This window comes from Conger conger, chromosome 5 (assembly GCF_963514075.1).
Source record: "Conger conger chromosome 5, fConCon1.1, whole genome shotgun sequence".
In the NCBI taxonomy this organism is placed as follows: domain Eukaryota; kingdom Metazoa; phylum Chordata; class Actinopteri; order Anguilliformes; family Congridae; genus Conger; species Conger conger.
In genome coordinates this window covers 59,115,400-59,139,368 of record NC_083764.1, presented here as the reverse complement: position 1 = coordinate 59,139,368, position 23,969 = coordinate 59,115,400, and the positions used below count along the sequence as shown (strand labels likewise).

The 23,969-nt window shown below is 43.4% G+C and overlaps 4 protein-coding genes across 8 annotated transcripts; all 4 read right to left on the bottom strand.

The window, feature by feature from the left end:
• Nucleotides 1-1,064: 1,064 nt before the first annotated feature.
• LOC133129624 (cytochrome b-c1 complex subunit 6, mitochondrial-like) lies at nucleotides 1,065-4,103 on the bottom strand. Its single transcript, XM_061243839.1, has 4 exons — nucleotides 3,950-4,103; nucleotides 2,508-2,645; nucleotides 1,879-2,040; nucleotides 1,065-1,289 (listed from the first exon to the last, which is right to left on the bottom strand). Exons 1-4 carry the CDS (start codon nucleotides 3,995-3,997, stop codon nucleotides 1,257-1,259), a joined length of 381 nt encoding a protein of 126 aa, XP_061099823.1. The 5' UTR covers nucleotides 3,998-4,103; the 3' UTR covers nucleotides 1,065-1,256.
• Nucleotides 4,104-5,018: 915 nt separating this feature from the next.
• On the bottom strand, nucleotides 5,019-7,258 carry LOC133128588 (zona pellucida sperm-binding protein 3-like). Its single transcript, XM_061242229.1, has 9 exons — nucleotides 6,759-7,258; nucleotides 6,571-6,689; nucleotides 6,242-6,345; nucleotides 5,991-6,168; nucleotides 5,790-5,907; nucleotides 5,627-5,712; nucleotides 5,469-5,557; nucleotides 5,263-5,376; nucleotides 5,019-5,184 (listed from the first exon to the last, which is right to left on the bottom strand). The coding sequence occupies exons 1-9, from the start codon at nucleotides 7,206-7,208 to the stop codon at nucleotides 5,075-5,077; spliced, it is 1,368 nt and encodes a 455-aa protein (XP_061098213.1). The 5' UTR covers nucleotides 7,209-7,258; the 3' UTR covers nucleotides 5,019-5,074.
• Nucleotides 7,259-9,606: 2,348 nt separating this feature from the next.
• Nucleotides 9,607-11,967, bottom strand: LOC133128576 (zona pellucida sperm-binding protein 3-like). Its single transcript, XM_061242207.1, has 9 exons — nucleotides 11,448-11,967; nucleotides 11,260-11,378; nucleotides 10,800-10,903; nucleotides 10,549-10,726; nucleotides 10,348-10,465; nucleotides 10,185-10,270; nucleotides 10,027-10,115; nucleotides 9,833-9,946; nucleotides 9,607-9,754 (listed from the first exon to the last, which is right to left on the bottom strand). Exons 1-9 carry the CDS (start codon nucleotides 11,910-11,912, stop codon nucleotides 9,645-9,647), a joined length of 1,383 nt encoding a protein of 460 aa, XP_061098191.1. The 5' UTR covers nucleotides 11,913-11,967; the 3' UTR covers nucleotides 9,607-9,644.
• A 4,192-nt stretch (nucleotides 11,968-16,159) lies between these two features.
• On the bottom strand, nucleotides 16,160-23,197 carry pif1 (PIF1 5'-to-3' DNA helicase homolog (S. cerevisiae)). 5 transcript variants are annotated; one of them, XM_061243375.1, is made up of 14 exons: nucleotides 23,123-23,185; nucleotides 22,866-22,912; nucleotides 21,957-22,587; nucleotides 21,680-21,809; nucleotides 21,300-21,425; nucleotides 20,689-20,842; nucleotides 20,478-20,592; nucleotides 20,008-20,114; nucleotides 19,529-19,668; nucleotides 19,070-19,176; nucleotides 18,898-18,985; nucleotides 18,545-18,687; nucleotides 16,907-17,098; nucleotides 16,160-16,596 (listed from the first exon to the last, which is right to left on the bottom strand). In XM_061243375.1, exons 3-14 carry the CDS (start codon nucleotides 22,512-22,514, stop codon nucleotides 16,543-16,545), a joined length of 1,914 nt encoding a protein of 637 aa, XP_061099359.1. In that variant the 5' UTR covers nucleotides 22,515-22,587; nucleotides 22,866-22,912; nucleotides 23,123-23,185; the 3' UTR covers nucleotides 16,160-16,542. The 5 variants fall into 5 exon arrangements, with proteins under 5 accessions (XP_061099359.1, XP_061099358.1, XP_061099360.1 ...); XM_061243374.1 differs by lacking the exon at nucleotides 22,866-22,912 and having other exon boundaries at nucleotides 23,123-23,197; XM_061243376.1 differs by lacking the exon at nucleotides 22,866-22,912 and having other exon boundaries at nucleotides 21,957-22,605.
• Nucleotides 23,198-23,969: the final 772 nt, after the last annotated feature.

Here is a 23,969-nt window from a genome sequence, read left to right as displayed (position 1 = left end):
ATATCTCGATGGTTGAATCGTAAAAAAATTGTGATGTGGGTTATTTTAGATATCCTGCATTTTACAGGCATTGAAGCATTTGTGTTTATGAAAGGGATAGTTCACTTTCTTGGTTATTCATTAATTCATTCGATTGGCCAGGATAGTTTGTGCGCGCGAAGGAAGATATTTTAGATATTTGCATACATTTCTTAAAATCTGCCAACTTTAGATGGCTGGTATCGCGGGGATCCGTTATTTAAAGCATCCAAAAAAGACCCTTCAAGTAAGTCCAAAGCAGCAACGTTATGCCTGAGATTGTATGTGTGTTTGTTACCAAATTATTCTTTTAAAAATTGCGTTACAATTTATCTTCGGTAGCTATTATTTCTTATAAGTAACTAATTCTGCCAGACTGATGGACTCAAGTAACCAGCACGACATAAGCCTACGGATGTAAGTGCCAATCGGTCATTTTTCATATAATAAAATAACATACTGTATTTGATGTCTTCTCTATTGCTCCTTCATACGCCGTTTTCAACTTGTATTGTCGGGTATGACATCCAGCCACGAATTAAAATGCGATGACATTTCATTACTTATTTGAAGCGTAAAAAGCCGCTAAAAGTGTAAATAAATGTCATTCAAAGGATTTCATACCTTCGCACGATGGCATTTTTGTAGCATTATCGATTCAATGCGTTCTTAAATTGCTCCTCTATAAGCAGTTTTCCCACTGGTGGTGCTACATTTTCGCCACACATTCCAATTTGCTTCCTTCGACGTGGAGATTGAACCAGAGGTCTAACGCGCACATACAGGTGGTGCAACGAGTTATTAAACTAATTTCCATGCGGGTGATATGCGTGTTTGATTAGCTACTTTTTCATTAGATAATTTAAATAATTGTAATACTGTTTCATGGCACTGTACACTAACATTAAAATTCCAATGCAGTCACTGAAATGACAATTACATATGAATCAGTGGATAATGCAGATGGACAAATGCTAATTTAGACACAAAAAGGAGATTTATTCAGAACTTTATAATTCAGATGGACAAATGCGAAACACAAAAAGGAGATTTATTAAGAACTTTATTCAAAATAGTACATTAAATATTCCTGATAGATTTAATTGGAAGGCGTGCCTGAGAATTGGTGAAGGAAAACAATACATGATCTCTTGTTGATGCAACAATTCTTTTTGTATTTATATTCCGCAACCGTATGATACCACTGGAACTGACAGCAAGCAGCCTAACGACAGCCTTCATTTTACAGACTTGAAGAGTTTGTGCGCCACCTGCAGGGAATATGAGAAATTACATTATTACTATCATTATTACACTGCAAGACGATGTGTCATACAACTTCAGTTTCTTAGTGTTTTGTACACTGAACAGAGGGTTCAAACACTTGTTCATGGAGCACAATCGCTGCCACAATCCCACTCTACTCTCACATAAGTGTCCATTGCACCATAAGTATAGCTTATAGACATTATAACTTGTGTTTGATTTGCACTTTGTTGTACGTCGCTCTGGATAAGAGCGTCTGCTAAATGCCACGTAATGTAATGTAATCTATAAAGTGTCCTTCAAAACAACATAATTACAGTAAAGGTTATTTATTTGTATTGTTTTTTTCCGTGCACCTTTTACTGATATACCCAACATAACAAGACGTTTCTCATTTTTGAATCTGGGAAGCAGAATATAGCAGCCCTTAACATTTCTGTTTATATATACTTGACAACATGCCTTACGTTTTATTTCTGATAAAAAACAGCACTTCACCGTTTCTGCCAATGCACATCCCCCGTGATGGTTGCAATCGTGTGGTTGTCAAGACACCCGTGTTGATGAGATGCAGGCAGTAGCCCTCTTACTCACACAGTGGTCCCGGGCGTGTAGGAAGTCGAAGAGCTCCTCCGTGCAGTCCTCCTCGGTGTTCGACCGCGAGCTCACCCTGCTCTCGCATGCGTCCAACCTCGCCCGCACGTGCACACAGTGTTCCGTCTGCTCGCATTTCGCACGGACTGTGTCTAAGGGGTCCTACAGGCGGCACACAGAGCCTTCAGACACCCAATAAGGGAATGTTCTCCTTATGTGCTATATACACACACCAACATATATGCACATGCCAACATACGTATGTGTGCGTAATTAAATACACTATTTACAGTATAACAGAGTAAGCTAATTAGTAATACATAAAATGTAGAGAAGTAAAAAGATTGTATAACTAAAATACTTATATTGGTAGTATTTTTAGGTTGAGTCTTTGAAAATATTGTACAGTAGTTTCTATCATCAAAAGTAGCAGCTGACACTGCAAAATGGCAAATTCCTGCAAAATTTTGGATAAATGTATTACTTCTGCGTTTTAACCATTTGGCATATATAACATTAGCAGATTTGACACTGAACCTGATGACCCCAACTGACAAAAAGTAATCACTGTTATGCACTCTTTTCACAACCCAAAGCGGGCATTTTTTCAGCGATCTTCAGATTCGTACCACCAAATCTTCCTCCTCCTCTTCATCTTCTTCATCTTCTTCATCCTCCTCTCCACCTCCCTCACCTTCCTCACCTTCCTCCTCCTCTCCACCTCCCTCCCCTTCCTCATCCCCCGGCCCTCCCTCCTCTTCTTCCTCCTACAAAATACCAACAGCAGCTGGTTAGGAAAAAAGCATTTTTCTGATAGGTAATGGTGCTTAAAATGAAGTAGCCAGTTAGCAAGGCAGGCAAAATGTATGTACCAGTAAACATCTGCAGCCCAGCGTGCTATAATTAGCCACGTAAGCCATGTGTATGCTATAGGTTATACTTGCACTCGTGTATAATTATTTTAGTATTCAGGATATTTTAGCTGGCAACCGTGGTACGCTACTTGGAAATTTGATTTACTCTTCATGTGATCCATCTATGTGTTCGATCTAGGACTTGGAATTGCACTTTCCTCTAAGATCTCCAAAGCACTTGTCCCTGGTTCTGATTTGCACTTTATTGTACGTCGCTCAGGACAAGAGCGTCTGCTAAATGACTAATCTAATGTAAACCGTTTTGGGCAGCTGCACGCATTTCAATGCTTCAAACTCCATATAACATGATAATCAGATGAATGGTTATACCGGCCAATCCAGTTCGCACAGTCAAGATTGCGACATGCTTGCGATCGCGTATTAAACAATTTAATCAAATGTACAGCATCGCTCTATTTAGCTTCCGAGGAGGACAAGAGAGAGAGACCTGAAATGTCAGTGTCGCAACTCGGTAGCTTGGGTAGCAAAAAAAAAAAAAGACTTTCATTCACACTTGGTAGGGTGGTCCCAACGCAACTTCCACGTCGGAACCTCGGGGTGCGTCCACCCAGTTCCACCTTCTCTCACTTCTGAACGTATGTGGAGGAAAGGAGGGCAGGAGACGAGTGGAGGAAAGAAAGAAACATTTTCCCAAGTATTGGGACGACAGCGATTGGGACGCACCCGGCATTTGAAGGCAGCGCATTTCGTTAGCTATAAGAGTGACATATGGCTGTCCCAGTTATACTACAAGCCGATTTTTTTTTATTTCACGAGGAAAAAACGTTAGATAGCCCAGCTGATAAACATTTAGCCGCTTGTAGGTTCTTAACTTATTTTGCTGTTGATTACATTGCCAACTAACCGTTAATTTACATTACTACTAGGGAATTTGAAATGTACGTTACAGGACTGGCTAGCTAATTACCCAACATAACAGTAACTTAGTTAAATAAAAATAAATGAATGAAAATAAAAAAGCAAGCTAAATAGCTAGCACATCAGGGTAGCCAAGTTAGCTAATTCGCTAAAATCACAAAAGGAATTGGCGACGAGTAACATGCTAATGCAGGCCTGAACCTGACGGGTCAGAGTTCGCAGACTGTCACACCAGTTATGGCAGTTGACTGCTCTTTAAAATGATTTCATAAGCATACCTCGTCGTCAGGCTCTCCATTTGTGATCATTTTCTCTTCAAAAACCATCGTTGGAGGTTTGGCTTGCGTCACTGAGGTAGTTAAGTATTGCCTAGAAGCAGTCAGGGACGAGACAGAAGCTAACGCTACCGTCCCCGGATCTCTTCTGGAGGACGTTTTAGGTCACATCCAGGAAACTACGAGATTCCACCGGAAGTGTTTTCGCCTTTTTCCTCAAGTCAAAGATTGTGGAGGGAATTTTTAAGATACAACGTAGTTACAAGTTCAGACTTGTAGTTGAAACAGAACAATCTGTCAGTCGAACATTTACATGACTATTCAAATAGAATACATGACACAGCAGGGATGGGAAGCTAGTCCTAGAGGGCCAGTGTGTAGTTTGTGCTTAATTTTCAAAACCTTAGACACAAAACAGTCAACTTGTAACACAGACTGTCCCATGTTCAAAACCTTGCATTGTGCATTTGTATCTTTGAGGAAATCTTTCACTTACAAAATCATTGGAGAAACCTTTAGCATGAAATACTATAGGAACATTTGTTTAGATTGCCCAAACAATACCTATAGCTTCACAGTTTAGTTTTACAATACAGGTTTCAATATGGTTAAGAAAATAGTTGAAACCATAGAAGTGTAGAATTGAACAGAATTAACTAGTGCTGCAATTTAAATTTTTTGAAGATATGGTCAGCATTTTGGTAGTTGTGTGTATGCAAGAATTGGCATGCCAAACTGGGTTTTTAAAATTGTAATTATAGCTACAAAGTGGGAAAATAAAGCAACTGCAGCAAAAGAGTCCTCTACCACATAGCTCTGCGTCACACCATTCAATCTCTAGTCTACCTTGGAACATCTGCCAACTCCATGTGGTTACTCCTTAGCTTTAACGAGACTGAAGTACTTGCTACTAAAGGAAAGTAGTGGCCCTATGGTTAAGGCACACATTCCCAGAAGCAACCAAATATGTTGCTACATCAGCTGCAAATTGCAATGGACTGACCAAATTAAGCACTTGCTAAAGCAATTTAATCCACAACTTAAACTGTATTCTTCAGGGAGAGAAGATGCATTTCACAAAAGGGTAAAGTTTATTAATTTTATTAACCAAACTCCCAGCCATGAGCATTACAAAGCTGTAGATTTGGATCTCCTGAGCACCATCACCAGTGCAATCATGCAGACCAGTCCCACTGCAGCCACCACTCCAGCCATGACCACAGCATCAGGGGAGAGACCTAGAAAGCGGAAACCATTTCATTGACGAGGAATTTGCCAGATGGCAAGCACTAGATGGCAATGATCAGGATGGATACCTGCTGCCCTGTGATCTTCTGCCTTCAAGGGAGTGCTCAGCTTTGGCAAAACTTCATTAGTAGGTCTCTGGACAGTGATGGGTCCTAGGAAGGCACTGGCACTATACTGTGCAGCTGGAGAACAAGAAACATTCATACCTTGCCAAGTTTATACATAAAAAATTTTTTTTTAAAAAGTTGAGCAACATGAGACCAACGGAAGTCACCTGCAGGTTCCAGACTCCTGCCCTTCCTCACAGCACAGCCAGTGTCACAGCAGCTACATACCTGGTCATCTCCAGAAGCACTAACCCACCTGCAAGAAGGACAGGTTAGTCAAGCAGGGGATGTAGTCGCTTGATCATGTACATGGTAGATGACCAACCCATCCTTTGACGGAAGGAACGAGCAGGCCTTCCCCTCAGAATCCGGCAATGCTGCAGTGGCTCTCAGGTGACAGAAAATGTAGATCTACCAAGAACCAGAGAAACGTCAGTCACAGTGCAAAGCATGATGACCAAACGCATGCAGTTGAAGGCATTACACACCTCGCTCCTGGTCTCCTGGGCAAATCGGAAGGCATCTAGCTGAACTTGCAGCTTTTCATCCCGTTTCCTGGACTGGAACTTGGAGCGGGAGCTAGTCAGCTTGGAATCAATTAGACACCTGGAACAAAAGCTTAGTCCTCCACTTGCAGGACAAGTACATATTTTTTGCAGGGGTGGGACCTGAAGGCTGAACCTACTCACCCTTGGTAATCAATAAATGCATATCTGGGGACTGAATCCATGCTGGGAGCCAGAGTGGCCACACAGGTGTCCATAAAGACACGGAGGGGCACATGATTGGCCTGGATCACAGAGGCTTCAATGTTAATGAGGTCTCCCAGGAAGAACACGTTGGATGTCCTCTCCAGCTGCCAGTCATCTAGCATTTATGGAAGGGTAATGATCAGTGAAAAGGCAAAAATGCTGCAACCAAGCATTAGATGGCAACTCACCAGCCATGAGCCTCAGGGAAAAGACAAGGAGATCCTCAGCAGACAGGGTAGAGTGGTAGGGAATCCAGGTTGGGTTCAGTGCATTGCTACTCACATTGTGCAGCCTATGGAAGTAGCAAAAGGGTTAGCGCTATGGTCACAACAATACAACCGTTTCATGGTAAAATGATTGAGCAGTAGTCTCTTCAGGAGAGAAAAGACTATAAAGCTTATTCAGTGTACCAGGACATTGAGGTTAGACAGCCTTCCAGAACAAGTGACCAGAACCCCACACCAACATTTGAAGTCCCAAATATGGGCCATGTGCCTAGTGACAGGAAATGCTTCACCTCATGTAATGGCACTGGACACCAACCACTGCGTCACTGGTTCTGATGATGGGAGTATCCCCAATTGCTTTGGGTTGGTAGTTGATGGCAAACGTGTAGATGAGTGTATCTGCAGTCATCTGGAAAGAGAAAGTGATTACAGGAGTCACTGGCACACCACCATTTCCAGCTCTGCAAATGCTTCATACCGTCAGCGTGCTGCCACAAGCATGCAGCTCAGCCACAAAGAGGAGATGAGAATGATCCTGTCCAACAGGCCCACAGCCTCCCAAGGTGATGTCAGATGGCTGGATCAGAATACCAATGCCAAGCAGGTCCACATCCACTTCCAACTGCACTAAGGTTTCTCCACAATGGACATGGACAGAATCTGGCCTGGGTAGAGTGGGTTCCAGGATGGTGGTTCCCTTGGGCGCCCCAATAGTTGGGTGGGGTGTGAATAGACCCGGGGGAGATGCTGGCCTTCCAAAGGTTGGCCGGGCTGTGGCAGGTGCCTGGGTGGTTGCCGGTTTTCGGTGATACCAGGGGGTTGTTGCAAGACCGTGGGGATTCACAGGCTCATGGGACTGCCGAGCATTACATAAACAGCCAAAAAACCCAAGAATCACGATTCCAATACACAACCGCTCACCCGCCATGATGACTCTATGTCTGCATTCACAAAATCCAGCAATATCCCTGGTGCTTTGGTGAGGTAATTTTATACCCAGCTGAATGTCATTGATTGGACTAAATGCTTCAGCCTTCTTTCATCCTCTCTTGCTGTAAAGCATTAATCAAGCAATTTTACCTCTTCCAATTTGTCCAGCTGTTAATTTCAGTGTGCATGTGATTGGACCTACAATTGATTTCACCTGAAAGTCACAAGTAATTAATTAATTTGGTGATACACAGAATGACCACTCAAAGGGTACCTCATCCTATGTGGAATGAATATTTAATTTACCTGCCCAGCATTGCGTAACTAAGGCCTAATTTAGTCACCCTGCCAGAGCCATGGCAAACTCAAAAACATGTGGCAATTTACCTTCCCAAATGAAACCTGGCAGTAGGGCTGCAGATTGAAATAATTGAGTTCACCTGGCCGCACTTTTGAAGTTAGAATCGATGCTCCTGCTAGACTATCGTCGAATGTGCTTTGACGGAACTCATTTGGCTTATTCCAATTGCTTATTCTACTCCTTGCTCCACCCACAGGGAGAGGCAAAAAAAAAAAAAAAAAAAGGCTAGAACCACAGACTATGGTCTGATGAATTGAGAGGAATCCTGTTGCCCACTGGCTAAGGTGCATAACTGGGACCTGGAAGGTTGGCGGTTCAAGCCCAGGTATACCTGTGGTTAGATATGCACAACTGTAAAGCTCTTCAGGCCGCATTGCTCTAAGGGGGGGGGGGTTGTTTCCTCCTTAGTCTTATCAACTGTGAGTTGCTTCTGGTAAAAGCTTTGGCTAAATAACTATTGTTTTTGCAAAGAACATTTTAGAAAGAAGACAGACAAAATATGTTCACAATACATTCAAAGATATTGTGTCTATAAGCAGGGGGAAAAAAAGCAGTCCCATACATTGACAAAGTATTTTGCTTTAAATTAAATTAAATTTTAATTAAAGATGAAGGTTTTGGATCATTGAAGTGCTCATTTACTCAGCGTTTGCTTGTCCCCCCCGCTTTCCAAAATATACTAAATTGTCAAGGAGATGATTGACTTTACTAACAGGCTTACAAAGTACTAGCAAGCCATGAAAAATCGGTCTATATGAAGAAAAGCTCATCCTCAGTTCTTTGCCACACCAAATTGCTATGTAGTTGAGCTTGTCATCAGCTCACCATTTGAACTTAAACTAAGAATTGGCTGTCTTACCCTCAGGCCATTTCAAATTATTTGAACATGTGTATATCGGACAGCTGCTCTAATTTTTAATGTGGGCACTTCCCACTACTTACAAAACCGTCATACCCCTGCATAACATTAAAAAATGGAGCATGTCCACAGCAGTAATTTAGCATGCAAGTGTTGCTTGCATGCAAATAGCAGTCCATCCCTAATTTAGTGGTATTCAATATTGAGGTGGTACAAAGATTGTGTCTAAGAGGATGCTTGAGGCATTGGTGACCTCAAGCTGGCAGCAGACTGAAGTCAATTGCAAGGGCAGACAAACCAGTGGCTCTACACAGTTCTTGGCATATTAATCCAGAATTTAGGTTTATCCAACTGCATTAAACAAGATTTAGTTGCAACTAGTGGTACTTCAGCAATCAACTGAAGCTTGAACCTCCAGCAGGTAATCCTCCATAAATTTTAGAACGGAGCAAATGTTTAATGATTGAGCAAGCTACAGTGAAACTAAAGGTTTAGTCAAGAAATGGTATTCCTATTGGGTCAAACCATGTAAAGACCAGTGAAGCTACTGGGCCCGTCTTCCCATATTCCACCTGGTGTAGTGGGAGGTGGGCAATGGGGACTGGTCCCCAGATCAAAAGCAATGGTCCCAAAAGCCTGTCCTACACTTGTGCATGCTGGTTTGTTCAAACGAGCTTATGAACATAATGATTATGATTTTCTTTGCCATTGCAAAGCCATTTGTCAACAGTTTAAGGTAAAACCCTCTAAACCAAAGAGGGAACGATTACCAGCTTGTTCCTTTTTGAATGGAAATTGGAGAACAAACAGCATACAGGGGCATGCCAGGAAGGAGTTTAGGAGCCACTGGAAGTTGCATTGGATAGAAGCAGCCAAATGCCTGATTGTATAGGCTACTGATTGGTTTCACTACAGTGAAACCCCACTTGTGGATCAAGTACAGAGTCACTGCAGAATAAAACCTGCAATTTAAAAAAAAAAAAAAAAAAAAAAAAAAACCAAAACCTAGCCATTTGGAGATATGCATTCCAAAGCCCCTTCCTACTTGCACATGCCTACTCATCTGCAAGGATAGGCGTCACCAGTACTTGAGCACACGATAAAGCAATTTAAGCTACGTTTTCAAATTCGTATTCTGGTAAACCTACAAAGATTAGGCCAAGAAATAAGGGGGGGGGGGGAAGTCATGTTTATTCATTATCCAAACATGTGGGTTACAAAGCTGTACGTTTGGATCTCCTGAGCACCATCACCAGCACAATCATGCAGACCAGTCCCACTGCAGCCACCACTCCAGCCATGACCACAGCATCAGGGGAGAGACCTAGAAAGCAGAAACCATTTCATTGACAAGGAATTTGCCAGATGGCAAACACTAGATGGCAATGATCAGGATGGATACCTGCTGCCCTGTGATCTTCTGCCTTCAAGGGAGTGTTCAGCTTTGGCAAGACTTCATTAGTAGGTCTCTGGACAGTGATGGGTCCTAGGAAGGCACTGGCACTATACTGTGCAGCTGGAGAACAGGAAACGGTCACACCTTGCCAAATACAGGTAGAGCAAAATGGTCATTTTATAAATCAACTGAAGTCACACCTGCAGGTTCCAGACTCCTGCCCTTCCTTATGGTACAGCCAGAGTCACAGCAGCTACATACCTGGTCATCTCCAGAAGCACTAACCCACCTGCAAGAAGGACAGGTTAGTCAAGCAGGGGATGTAGTCGCTTGATCATGTACATGGTAGATGACCAACCCATCCTTTGACGGAAGGAACGAGCAGGCCTTCCCCTCAGAATCCGGCAATGCTGCAGTGGCTCTCAGGTGACAGAAAATGTAGATCTACCAAGAACCAGAGAAACGTCAGTCACAGTGCAAAGCATGATGACCAAACGCATGCAGTTGAAGGCATTACACACCTCGCTCCTGGTCTCCTGGGCAAATCGGAAGGCATCTAGCTGAACTTGCAGCTTTTCATCCCGTTTCCTGGACTGGAACTTGGAGCGGGAGCTAGTCAGCTTGGAATCAATTAGACACCTGGAACAAAAGCTTAGTCCTCCACTTGCAGGACAAGTACATATTTTTTGCAGGGGTGGGACCTGAAGGCTGAACCTACTCACCCTTGGTAATCAATAAATGCATATCTGGGGACTGAATCCATGCTGGGAGCCAGAGTGGCCACACAGGTGTCCATAAACACACGGAGGGGCACATGATTGGCCTGGATCACAGAGGCTTCAATGTTAATGAGGTCTCCCAGGAAGAACACGTTGGATGTCCTCTCCAGCTGCCAGTCATCTAGCATTTATGGAAGGGTAATGATCAGTGAAAAGGCAAAAACGCTGCAACCAAGCATTAGATGGCAACTCACCAGCCATGAGCCTCAGGGAAAAGACAAGGAGATCCTCAGCAGACAGGGTAGAGTGGTAGGGAATCCAGGTTGGGTTCAGTGCATTGCTACTCACATTGTGCAGCCTATGGAAGTAGCAAAAGGGTTATAGAAGGGTGCTATAGAAACCCACAAAAGTGACCATTTTATGGTTAAACAGTCCAGAAGTACTTGAAACGGTCTTCACACATTATCAATGTGTTGGGTTAGTGCTATTGGTTATTGCTCAATTGTTACCATGTTCACTACAAAACGATCTAGAATGAAGTACTACAGACTATTCAGTATCTAAGACATTGAAGTCCTTTATGCAGGAGGTAGAGTAATGTTTTGCAAAGAGGCAATACTGCATTTCAGGAGAACGATTGCATGGAACCAACACAACCCCACACCAACATTTAAAGTCCTTGACATGAGCCCACTGGAAGAAATACTTCCCAACCTCATGTAGTGGCACTGGACACCAATCACTGCATCACTGGTTCTGATGATGGGAGTATCCCCAATCGCTTTGGGTTGGTAGTTGATGGCAAACGTGTAGATGAGTGCATCTGCAGTCATCTGGAAAGAGAAAGTGATTACAGGAGTCACTGGCACACCACCATTTCCAGCTCTGCAAATGCGTCATACCGTCAGCGTGCTGCCACAAGCATGCAGCTCAGCCTCAAAGAGGAGATGAGAATGATCCTGTCCAACAGGCCCACAGCCTCCCAAGGTGATGTCAGATGGCTGGATCAGAATACCAATGCCAAGCAGGTCCACATCCACTTCCAACTGCACTAAGGTTTCTCCACAATGGACATGGACAGAATCTGGCCTGGGTAGAGTGGGTGCCAGGATGGTGGTTCCCTTGGGCGCCCCAATAGTTGGGTGGGGTGTGAATAGACCCGGGGGAGATGCTGGCCTTCCAAAGGTTGGCCGGGCTGTGGCAGGTGCCTGAGTGGTTGCCGGTTTTCGGTGATACCAGGGGGTTGTTGCCAGAGCGTGGGGATTCACAGACTCATGGGACTGCCGAGCATGACATAAACAGCCAAAAAACCCAAGAATCACAAGGCCAATACACAACCTTCCTGCCTCCATGATGCCACTATGCATATTCACAAAATCCAACAATACCTATGGTGTCTTGGTGAGGCCATTTTATACCCAGCTGAATGTAATTTATTGCATTAAATGCTTTGTCCTGCCTCACTAATGTTTCTCCACCCCTAAACCATTAGTCCAGCAGTCTTACCCCTTCCAATTTGTATAGCTGCTAATTGCATTGTGCCTGTGAATGGCATTAAAATCTATTTCACCTGTAAGGTCCAAGGCATTCATTCATCTTATAATGCACTTAGTGACCAGTCTAAAAGACGTCCTGGTCCTATATGCAGTAGTTATTTAATTTAGCCATTAGCCATTTAGTTATCCAATCTAGTGACTGATCAAGCAACCCAGTATTTGCCCTTCCAATGCTCCTGGTTGTTGAAACTTTTATTTGTCAATGATGTAAGGTGACAAAGGTTGTACTGTATGCATATGTATAGACAACTTCCAAAGAAGGCAAGTGTTAAAAAAAAAATCCTGATTATTCGAGAGCTGATATTTTTTGACATATTACTGGCTGACAGTGTAACATACTTTTCTTTTTCCTTAAATAGTTATTAGTTTCAAACTAGGTCTTCGGTTGCAGCCTCTGATGAGCTGTCTTCATTTAGACATATTTACACCTCAAGACTTGAAATTAGATAAACTAATGAAAGAGGTTGCCTTTTTGATTGATTACATTATAGTGTGTCAGTTAAACAAGCTGGATCCCAATTAGTGCAAGTGCATACTCCTGATCATAGAACTTGATCTCAATAAGCAACTACAGTGCTTTGTTCTAAAATAAAGGGGAAAATGTGAAGGAACTTCACTTGATGAAGAAAATGGCTGTGATGGAAACCAGCATGCATGGGAGTACCCCATGATTGAGCACGGACACCTTTGTATCAGTTAATCTCAGGGGTGCACAACAAGAGCCACTTCAATTCAAGCCAAATCTTCATTCTTTTATTTGCTCAATCATTTACTTCACGCTTCTTTAAAATGATAAACCACAGCTTCAGACTAATATATAATATGATATAATGTATTGTATGATATAGCATAATATCGGTGTAAACCAGGGATGGGCAACTCAAGTCCTGGAGAGCGAGATGTGTCTGCAAGTTTTTGTTACCCTGGCTCAATCAGCTCATTAGTCATATGAACCATGACGATTCTCTCAGAGATTAGATAGCAATAAAACGCAACAAGACTAGAACACTTATCAGGTGCTGCTTATGTCATGGAATCATGCTGATCAATGACAGATCATATAGTAAATGATTGGTATAATTAAATCATTAAAAGCAGAAGTTGGTCTGAAATCCTGAAACAGATACGGCCTGCCTTGCCCATCCCTGGTGTATTCAACTGTTTAGGAACCTAAGCCATGGTAATTGGTTGGAACAAAAACCATACTACCGGCCCTTTGGGAATGGATTTTTGGATACCCCTGGTTTATCATAATGTTTATTAATTAATTAACAGCTCAACCAGATCTCTAGCTGTTGAATGGGGTGCACTTTGCAGGGATTAGAGCAGTGGTTTCACTCCTGGTCCTGGAGAGCCGCAGGGTGTGCTGGCCTTTGTTGTTACTCAGCACTTAATTGATTGATTAAAGTGGTTAATTACACAGTTAACTCACCTCACCTGGCTTCTTGGGTCTGAATTGGTTGCTGATCTTTAGACAAAAACAAAAACCAGCAGACCCTGCGGCTGTCCAGGACCAGGAGTGAGATCTATATTACAGTGAAAACCTACAGCACAGTAGATCTCCAGGAACATGCTTGTTAAGCCCTGATCATAAACATTTTAGCAGAAAGTTTTTGTTAGTTAAGAGATAAATAAAGGAAGGTCTTAAGAATTAAATAGTGAGGTCAGATGTAATTTTGTCCCGTAATATTCCACAAAAAAGTTTTTTATTCATTTTTTCCATAAATAAATGTTAAATTTGCAGTCATAACACCTGTGTACTATCTATGACAGGGACGTCCAGTCTCATCTGAAAAGAGCCCTTGTAGCATTGTGTTTTGGCCCAGCAATGGTCTTTATGGAAGGTATTGATTTCTGATGACTAGCCAGCTGGTATAAGGGCTTTGTGGGGTTCATGATCTGAACCAGGAAAATGCACTTAAAGAAACTTCAACGCAGCTTGTATGTGCAACTAACTAGTATTTGTCCCACTGCATTGAGACTTGTATGAGTGAGAGCCGGAACAGTGAGATGCGTCATTCAGGCAAATACCTGAAGATACTGCGGCACACAAGACCTGTAGTTCAAATAGTTAGCCTTAGCCACAATCACAGACTGAGCCTTATAGTTACATGTTCCAGTCTGGCTTATATCCTTAGCAGACTATGGCCAAGGGTCCACAGTGGGGGCGACATGGCTCAGGCAGTAAGAGCAGTTATCTGGCAGTCGGAGGGTTGCCGGTTTGATCCCCCGCCCGGGCTGTGTCGAAGTGTCCCTAACACCTAACCCCCATATGCTCCTGACGAGCTGGTCGGGGCCTTGCATGGCAGCCAATCGCCGTCAGTGTGTGTGTGTGAGTGTGTGTCAGTGTGTGTGTGTCAGTGTGTGTGTGTGTGAGTGTGTGTGAGTGTGTGTATGAATGGGTGAATGGAGAAGCATCAATTGTACAGCGCTTTGGATAAAGGCACTATATAAATGCCTGCCATTTACCATTTACAGTGGCAGGCCATAATTAGCCTTGTATTGCCAGGGGAAAGATGGGCTTAAGTTTGGATACTAATATATCAGTTCTTCCCATCATGGTCTGTATGACATAAAATAGTCACTGGCCAGTATTTGAGCAGAGAAGGCAAAGAAAAGTTAATAGAAAGACTAAGAAACATGGACAATAAACTACTGTGAGCATGGTTTCATTGTATATCCACAGGGTGGCAGCAGAGCAACAACTTTGGACTCAATTTAAACCAATAAATTCTGAGCCGCAAATAATTTCTTCATATTGCTTTTTGTGATAAAATACTAAATATCATGCATAATAGACAACATGTGTACCACGTAAATGTACACAGGCCTGCATTCCTAGTTAATATATACCATCACATGATTAAGCTGCAGCATTAAATACAGCATTGGTTGTACTTATAGTACAAATAATGTTATAATTATGCTGTTAAAATCTAGGCGGCACAGATGGTGCAGTGGGTAGCACTGCCGCCTCACAGCAAGGAGGTCCTGGGTTCAAATCCCGGTCGACCGGGGCCTCTCTGTGTGGAGTTTGCATGTTCTCCCCGTGCTCATGTGAGTTGCCTCCCACAGTCCAAAGACATGCAGGTTAGGCTGATTGGAGAGTCTAAATTGCCTGTGGGTATGAGTGTGTGAGGGAATGGCATGTCTGTGGCGATGGACTGGCTTCCTGCCTTTCGGCCAATGTATGCTGGGATAGGCTCCAGCCCCCCTGCGACCCTTTTCAGGATAAGCGGGTTAGGATGGATGTTAAAATCTAGTAGCTTTAAAGAGTTCAAGACTTTGTAATTGCGCCAGTGGTTTCATTGTTTTTAAGAATGCCCCCAATTCATATGAGCCTAGTTTCAGTACAATTGCACAGCCAAGAAAGATGAGGATCGAAAGGGGGCACTTGTTACACTTCAAAACCAGTGCCTTATTAGTAGCATAAGTCACGTGCAAAGCAGACGAAAGACATACAATTTATATTCATGGTCTAATATCTCGTGTCAAGGTGTCAATTACAAGCTTAACAGTCAAAATCCACAATCACAGAAGTTGAAAATCCCATGTTTGCTGTCAAAAGCATAGGATAAACTTCCTCAGTCGTGACACAGTATATGCCCATTAAAGAAAGCTTGACTTATTACCAAGTCATGTCATGCCTTTGAGCCAGCCACCTCTATATGTTATACTTTTGCAGACGGGATTAGCATTTCATACAGTAAATCTTTAACAGGATAAAGCTACGCTGTTCAGAAGCTCGGTGTCTGGGTCTCGAAGGACATGGGGAATAGGGAAAAGGAAGATGAACAGTATCAATTTGCCAAGGTAATTCTCAATTTGAATATATTCTGTTAGAATCCTAACAGCAATTCATTCTGTTAGAAAAACAATAAGACTAGACCAGCGTGCCTTGCATGCATGAGTTAAGAACTTGCCGACCTGCTACATGTACCTATTTTTCAGTCAATTCTACATATAGTTATATCTGTAGCATAAGAATTGACTTTCAGTTTGGTGACAATACAGAGCAGTTAGGAAAAAGAATACAAAAGTAAAGAAAATTACAAGAATTGATTAAAATCACTTTTATTAAAAACATAAATTAAAAACAGTTGAAAATGTCAATAAAACCTTAGAATATATTAAATTAGATGGCGTTTTTAAAAACTCTTAACTAGCATAGAAAAATAGATTTCCATATTTACAATGTGGACGTGAAATCAAGAGCACAACCGTAAATGAATGCGGATCCTTATCCTCCAGTTTACACACGGTTCATGCAGCCCTTCCTAGTGTACAGGAAAAATAGCACAAACTGGTAACTTGATTCGGTTTCACTCCAAAGGTAAAAACTTGAAAATGCGATGCCTTGAATAAAAGGCCCAGGCGGGATTGGAGGCGTAAAGGATAGGTGCACACAGTGCACACAAACGGAGGCTGCAGCAGCCCGTTCTCACAGACGCCTGTTCTCCTTGTTCCCTCTGTCCACAAACCCCTCCATGGAGGCCTGGAAAACAAAACGGGCAGGAGACGTGAGGACACCGCACGCAATGCACGGAGCACAGACAGGCACAGATTCTCTCGACTTCCGCCTGCCTCGTACAGGTAGCACCCAGGGGAAGGCAGAGACAGGCCCGTCTTCAAAACGGCATGAGAGAAAATCTGAACTGTGAATCAGCGAATACAGTGAGACAATACCATGACGAGCTCAGGGACTCAGAGGGGGATAAACCTCAATGACGCACCGCAGCGACGCCACGCCACCGCGTTTGCGGCCACCGGACGCCGGCGACGCCAGGGGGCGAGAGGGCACTGACCTGCAAGAGCATCCTCTCCTTCCGCAGCCGCTTGTAGAAGACGATCACTTCCGGGTCGGCCCGCACCACGTGGGGGTCAAAGTCCAACACGCGCAGACCGCCCAGGCTCCGAGCCCGCGACAGAGCCACGTAGGCCTGGCCGCACTCAAACACGCGCGCCAGAGAGATCTCCACACAGTCCAGGGTCATGCCCTATGGAGGCACACAGCCGTTATTTGTCTTGCAGGAAACACGCATGTCAAAATCTTCTCAGAAATGTGAATTTCTATGCAGTATGGAATTGTAATAAGTCGATAATCCCATGCAACTTTACCATGATATGTAGGCAAATGGAGGAGGGTAAAACAATTAATTGTCAGAGTAAATTTTTTTGTATAATGCTAGACCATTTCATACTGAATAAATGCTGGCGGATAATGCTACGCATGTACATTTAACAAATTATTGCATGTCATTATGCCAATATTCTTTCGATTTAAAAATGTACTCCCTTATTGAATTGGATCAGAACAGGTATTGACAGCACTGAAGTCCTGTCAGAAATCCAGGGCGAGTTTGAGGCCAGCAGCTCTGCCATTTTCTTTAATTAAGGGGTAAGCTGCACGACACGGGTCATTTTGTGAAATACCTGTGCTGAAAAGCCAATGACCCCAATTACTCCAAAATATCAGTTAATCTGTCCAGACAGACAGACTGAGGAGGACAGACAGTACTCATGTGACTTCTGGGAAAGTGGAGTGGTTTTGTTCAGATTATTTCATTTTATTTTTTTTACTGGAAATGCATGAAGCTACAGCCTTCGGTAGAGCACAGTACTTTCTAAAGGAAATGTCAGCTCTTCTTCCAGATGTCATTTGAAAGGGTTTTGAGATCGAGGAAAAAGCTTGAGCTTGTCAGAGTGCTTGCGAATGAACAACTGTAGTCAGAGTGCAGTACATTACGGCAGGGACACATTTACTCCTGATGGGCCTCATGCAAGAACATTTTGTATCAAATGTCTCTTGCCTTTTCGCCTCCCTATGTACGGCTCATACGAGTGTGCCACATTGGATTCCAAAAAAACTGTCCTAACTTCAGAAAACGTTTAATACAGTGTATACGTGACTGCAGGTGGGTTCCATTTGATAGATGGCCAACGGGATTAACCATTGATAAATGATTATTCCTCCTAAACAGTCCACTAAAATGTTTTATTTTCTCACCTCAAATAATTGAGGTGAGAAATAATGCGGTATCTGAATCATGATTTACATTTGATCGGCAATACCAAGTTTGAAAGTTTGATGAGTTATCGGAGCCAGGCAAGCTGCACTGCAAGCCATAGGAAATTAATGGAATGCGTCGTTTACGCAATTTGTATGACACTTAACTGTTGTTCCTACCAAAGAAAAATCTAAATACGAAGTAAATACTTTGTTCTCTTGTAGGAGTATTCAAATTCTTTAAATTATTAAATCACTCCAAACTAATTAAGAATTAGTTAAATTAGTTTTGTACAAGTGGTTCTTGCATGAGGCCCATTGTCCACAAAAAAGCAGAAGTTTGAAGTCTTGATTTGATTCTATAGCCAACCATAGTGAAGCTCCATTTTAAATATACCTCAGGCTACGTGTGTGACTGTGGAGGTGTACAGCTCACCTGGCTTTTATGGATGGAGATGGCCCAGGCCAGCTTGAGGGGTAGCTGCAGTCGGCTGAGGTACTGCCCCCCCACCTTGAACATGAAGCGCTCCGGCTTCACAACCTCAGTGACGCCACACAGGAACCGCACACATGGCAGGCCTGGAAAAAGGGGTTCATCTGTCCGTCAACATAACCATGGATACACCTTTCAGATATCCAACTTGTCTTGAAAACCACCGACGAAGTCTGGGCTTCCATTTTATACTAGAGCCCTCCGAAATATTGTAAAATGTAAAACGTCGTAGACAAGGTCCTCTCCAGGTTACATAGTATTAGTCAAGGACACATTCTGCCAACCAACAACTGTACCTTTATTCCCAGGCTGGAAGGAGACTACCACACCCCTTGCACCGTTGACCAGGCCTCTCTCCACATTCAGATTCTTTGTCAGCATCACCTAGTCATGAAAGAGATAGTTAGGTCCTGGCTCATTTAGCATGGCTAAGCACTGAAGACCAGCCAGGCTGCCATTGACCCTCACCTGGGCGCCCACTTTGAGCTGCAGCACCCGTCCCACTGGACTCAGTGCGTCAATGGTCCTGACCAGCTGAGGGTCACTGTCTATTGCCTCGAAGACCCGTGTAGTCCCTAAAAACAACACCCAAAATAAACAGGTAGCACAACAATGCATGCACCAATCCTTTACATTTTAGAAGTAATAGGGTATACCTATAGGGCAAAGAAACAAAGTATTTGAAGGCAGGCAAGAAAGTATTGTTTCTTAAATTGGACAAAGGCTAATGGGTTAATAAAAAGTAAGTTAAAAACCACTGAACATTGCCCATTGGGCTCCACAAGACAACTGACAGGAAAACACATAATCCAAACACTTTCAGCGACTCAGGAGTAGACACTAGCCATCAACACCCTAGAAGTGGGATACAGGACCGCACTGCTGGGGATGAGACTGCTGGATGGGGAAACAATTAAGACCCCAAACCTGGTAGCTGCTGAAGCTTATTCTCATTGGTCAATTCAACGTCGTCTTTGTGCGTGCACAGTCTGGTTGCTAGGATACCGTCCCTCTCGATGCGGTGATAGGCACTCTTCAGCAGCTTGGCAGTGACTTCCTCCGTGACTCTTGGGAAGACATTTTGAGGGACAGAGAGAGAACATATCACCAGTTCTGTGGACCCAGCTTGGGAGACCCAATTAACTTATTATGAAGCAAGATTAGCGGCTGTATCATGAAGCACGATTACTGATCTAGAAGGATAACTGCCCCCGAGTAAAACCCAGAACATCGTCTGATAAACAACAGTTACAGGTTTTACTGAGTGCAGTAATCCAGCCAACAAGTAATCCTGCTTACTTCCTGTGATACATGCCCCATGTGCATCCGAGCCAGACCTCTCTCCGCTGGGCATTTGGCAATTTGCTGAATGCTCAGAAGCATTGTTGCCTGTGCTGCATACACACCTGCCCACCCTCACAGCCTGCAGAAGGGAGATGAAGGTCTGGTCTGTCTGTCTGCGCACATCCATCAGCTCCAGGTTCAGGTGAATGCACTTCCGCCAGCTTTTCGCCTGATGTGGAGCGGGTCAGGAAAACACCACACAGCAGTGAGTTCCCCCCCCACTCTCTCATTTTCACTTTCCTTATGAAAATCCGTAGTCATGATCACAACAATGCTGAACTTTTGGTGGTTTTCCCAGTCAGGAATGACATGACATGCAACAAATGTATTCATACCGAGTTTTGGGGATTCTACGAACCAAAAACAATGACTAAGTGCTTGTGATGCCAATTCATGATCGCAAACCACAAATCGCTGTACTTCCCTCCCTCCCCCCAGCTTCTTTCAATAAATGTAATTTGGTACTCTTACTGAACGCATTCCTTAATGACCTTATTGCCACGGATGGCAGTTTTCCTCCACGCACACTCACCTGGAAGCAGAAGTCAGGCCTGTCCTTTCCCTTGGTGACTGGGGGCAGTTGGAGGAAGTCTCCACATACTATCAGCTGGATGCCTCCAAATGGCTCAGTAGACCTCTTAAGGGACCTGGAACACAGTGAACAAGGCCGAATCTCATGAGTACGGCTCGGAACATACATACAGAACATCCTTTTCTTACACAGTGGAGGAAGGGAGGCCTACCTGGCAATTATCTCAAGCTTGTCAAAGAACTGGGCCTCCACCATGGAGATCTCGTCGATGACGAGGTGTCGGCAGCTTGTCCAGTGCTGGAGGACCCCAGGTCGCTGGGCCAGCTCCAGGCACTGCTCCAGAGGAGCGGAGCCTGAGCCAATCCCTGATGGGGGAGGGAGGTTTTATTTTGAATAAAATAATTTCCATTTTGGTCAGTCATTACAGGATTCAAGATTCTGCAGTAACCAGTTTAAATTGACAGGATGGTTTCACAAACTGAATAGGGCCGATTTATCTGCATGCCACTTGATGCATTTTATTGACTGCACAGTACTGGCACAGCCTTTGAAGTGGTCTCTTTGGAGGACCTCAGAAGCAATGAAACTGATGATTAAAATGTCAAATCTGAAATCGTTTAATTCCATTAAAACACACATTACAATAAATTAATAAATTAAATAAAAATCAACCAAGTGAAAAATATTTGTTTGTCAACAATACAATATAAACCAATTATTTGATCCCTCCCATCCAATGTAAGATGCCCACAGCTGTTCTCTTGAATTCAGGCACCATGTTGAGGTGATCAGCAATTTCCTCTCCCCTTTAAACACCCTTACCGGCAAAATTATGCAAAGTAGTTCCTCCAATGTGGCAGGCTGCCACACCCGTGCTGGCTGTGGCATAAGTGCTTTTGGGAGGCAGAGACCCCACAATCCTCTTCAGCAAGAAGGATTTCCCTGTACCTAAATAAGACAATCACATCAGGCTGGGCCAGCCTGCTTATTTCAGCACACAACAGAAGAGAATGCAGTGCATTCAAACATGCAGTACAACATATTTCACTCATTTGTAGTAAGGGTAAAACTCACTCACAGTAGGGGGGTAATTTCTGTGGACATTAAGACATCAGTCAGCCAGTCAGTGAGTGAGACAAGTGGTTGGTCAGAAACAGGCAAGTCAGAGAAGCAGTCACATGAAAATGGGTTCTGATCATTACCTGCACTGCCAGTAAAGAAGACGTTCTTCCCACTTAAAACGGCGTTCAGAACAACAGCCTGCTCTTTGGACAGCTTCCGCCCCACAGGCAAGGACAAAGTTGGTTTTTTGGCAGGGTGCAGTGATTTCACCTAGAATAAATTCAAGAGGGTACCCCATAAAGCTTTTGTGCAGTCATACACACAAGATTTGCTCTAATCCAGTTTTTAATCGCGATCATACAAATCATGTTTTGCTTTAATCGTCCCTGTAGAGACCTGTAAAGATTGTGAACATACCGGGCTGCATTCTGTAGAATCCGGTCTTTGCCTCTTCACCTGCTGCCCAGACGGTTTATTCCCGGCTCTGTTCGCCAGGCCTTTTGCGGGCGGATGCGCGTTCACTTTGCTTCGCAGCGCATTGGCCTTGTCCACGTCTTTCTGTTGCAGGGGACTTATTGATTCGAAACTGCGAGGAAGTCCAGCAAGGAGCTTAGATCGATCCCCCACGGGTTTGCCAGTCTGCCAGGCTTGGTGCTTAATACTTAAGGTCTTCAGAAAGATGCGTAAACTGTCTGGCGGACAGTCAGAGAGCAACACTTGTATGTTCTCCGGCAGCAGTTTTATAGTGCTTTTGCCGTCCCGACAAAAACGAGTGAAAAGCTGGAATTCGCGGAGTGTAAAAGTTTGCGGCACTTTGCCGTCGTGGACCCGCAGGACGATCTCCTGAAATTCATTGCGTCCCAGAGTCACCGTTGCTCGCCGAATTACTTGGCGTTTGATGGCTTGACCAGAAGCGTTCAAACGCTCCACTGTGGCACAACACTGGAACTCTGCAGAATCTTCCCCGTGGAACATCGCGAGGAGTTCGTGAGAATGGAGACTTGTAGGGCAGTGTAGCAGGTTAGACGTTGATCACCGAACAGTCAGCCTGCAAAACAATTTCTAGCTGATCATATTCAGGAAATAAAAAAATCACACAATTAACCAAGAATCGCTTGCCATGACTACAGTTTTGACTATTGTATGGTGTCGTTTAATGATTGCTTTCTAGCTAGTATACCGTGCCGTGTTACTGTCCAAGCGATCAGCTTTACGAGTAAATGGAAGATGAAGTTGTATCAAGACACATTTCATAATTAGGTACGTGCCCCGAAATCAATTGAATTTCGGATACAACTCGTTGGGTCGTCGCTTGCGAATGCCAACCTCATCTTGAGCAAGTTTCCATTAGCTGGTTACGTTCACTATTGTTACTGCAACAATAGAGAATAAAGCCACTCAATCAGATCACTCACCATTCAGATTGCGCAGATGGCTAGCTAACACAGCCACATCAAAACGCAAAGGTAACATGCTTGGATTTTACTAATATCGTTAAATAATTATATGATATCAACTCATCTCTACAAAGATAACTGTTTTTTCACATTTGTTAAAATTACCCAAACAGAAATACGCCTTACCTGCTCTGATGTGAAACAGCTGCTTGCTGTAAGTAAAATGCAGCTTTCAAAAATGCCGGCGTGTGTAAAACAGCCAATGAAAATAAGGCAACCGCTTAACCAATAAACGGAAGGACATTTAAAACAAGACCCAATCCGCACTAAGGACCGCCCATTGAACTGTCAATGGGACCGCCTCTTGCCGTGGTATTGTAAGAAACACCCACTATCGCTTTCTCTTCAGTTAGTTTTGTGCTTGCACCGTATTTCTACTGATAGTTGACGACTGATTTGATGTGTGTAGTTGTCGATATACGAATAAAATGCCAGAGTTATATAGAGCACTTAGGTGGCCTTTCTTTCTTCATGTCGGTATAACGTCCTTATTAATTAACTAGCCTAATGATATTTTGCTGCCCCTTCTGGCTTCGAATTCTAAAATTTTGGTTAAAATTAAGTTTTTTTTCCAGCCTGTTCTGCGGGTTTGTGTCCTCAAAAATAGAAGCCACAATCTGAAATTATGCCGAAATCGGCACACTTCAATGGTAAGCAGGCTGTCGGTACACGATTTTATGTCTGTGACAGGGGACATTTACGGTATTTAAGTTTTTTTTTCAGGAAGTGGTTAACAAGCGCATCTTTCCATTACATGGCACATTGGTTAGCTCAATGAGGTGATTTTCCACATTTTTATATAAATTGCACAGTGAAGAATGTGTGACATTTGGACATAAAGTCCTATTTTAAAATATGAAATATGATATGCACTCATGGTAGACCTACTATTCCTTGGCTGTATTATGTTTTAATTGTAAACTCGCCACACTCGCAAAAGAAGGCTCTTGTCCCTCCTGTGTAAATAAAGGTT

Bases quoted from the DNA above. Each gene is read 5' to 3' on its own strand.
- LOC133129624 (XM_061243839.1), bottom strand. From the start codon at position 3,997: ATGGTTTTTGAAGAGAAAATGATCACAAATGGAGAGCCTGACGACGAG. The intron at 2,646-3,949 runs GTATGCTTATGA...GGTATTTTGTAG, and splicing joins ATGGAGAGCCTGACGACGAG to GAGGAAGAAGAGGAGGGAGG. The intron at 2,041-2,507 runs GTACGAATCTGA...TGCCGCCTGTAG, and splicing joins AGGAGGAGGAAGATTTGGTG to GACCCCTTAGACACAGTCCG.
- LOC133128588 (XM_061242229.1), bottom strand. From the start codon at position 7,208: ATGGCGGGTGAGCGGTTGTGTATTGGAATCGTGATTCTTGGGTTTTTT. The intron at 6,346-6,570 runs GTGAAGCATTTC...CTACTTCCATAG, and splicing joins GTCCAGTGCCATTACATGAG to GCTGCACAATGTGAGTAGCA. The intron at 5,377-5,468 runs GTGACTTCCGTT...CTTGTTCTCCAG, and splicing joins CAGGAGTCTGGAACCTGCAG to CTGCACAGTATAGTGCCAGT.
- LOC133128576 (XM_061242207.1), bottom strand. From the start codon at position 11,912: ATGCATAGTGGCATCATGGAGGCAGGAAGGTTGTGTATTGGCCTTGTG. The intron at 11,379-11,447 runs GTATGACGCATT...TTCTCTTTCCAG, and splicing joins CTTGTGGCAGCACGCTGACG to ATGACTGCAGATGCACTCAT. The intron at 10,727-10,799 runs GTGAGTTGCCAT...CATAAATGCTAG, and splicing joins TTCCCTGAGGCTCATGGCTG to ATGACTGGCAGCTGGAGAGG.
- pif1 (XM_061243374.1), bottom strand. From the start codon at position 22,514: ATGTTCCACGGGGAAGATTCTGCAGAGTTCCAGTGTTGTGCCACAGTG. The intron at 21,426-21,679 runs GTAATGATCAGA...TGTCTTATTTAG, and splicing joins CTTCTTTACTGGCAGTGCAG to GTACAGGGAAATCCTTCTTG. The intron at 20,843-21,299 runs GTAAGGGTGTTT...CTCCCCCATCAG, and splicing joins TACTTTGCATAATTTTGCCG to GGATTGGCTCAGGCTCCGCT.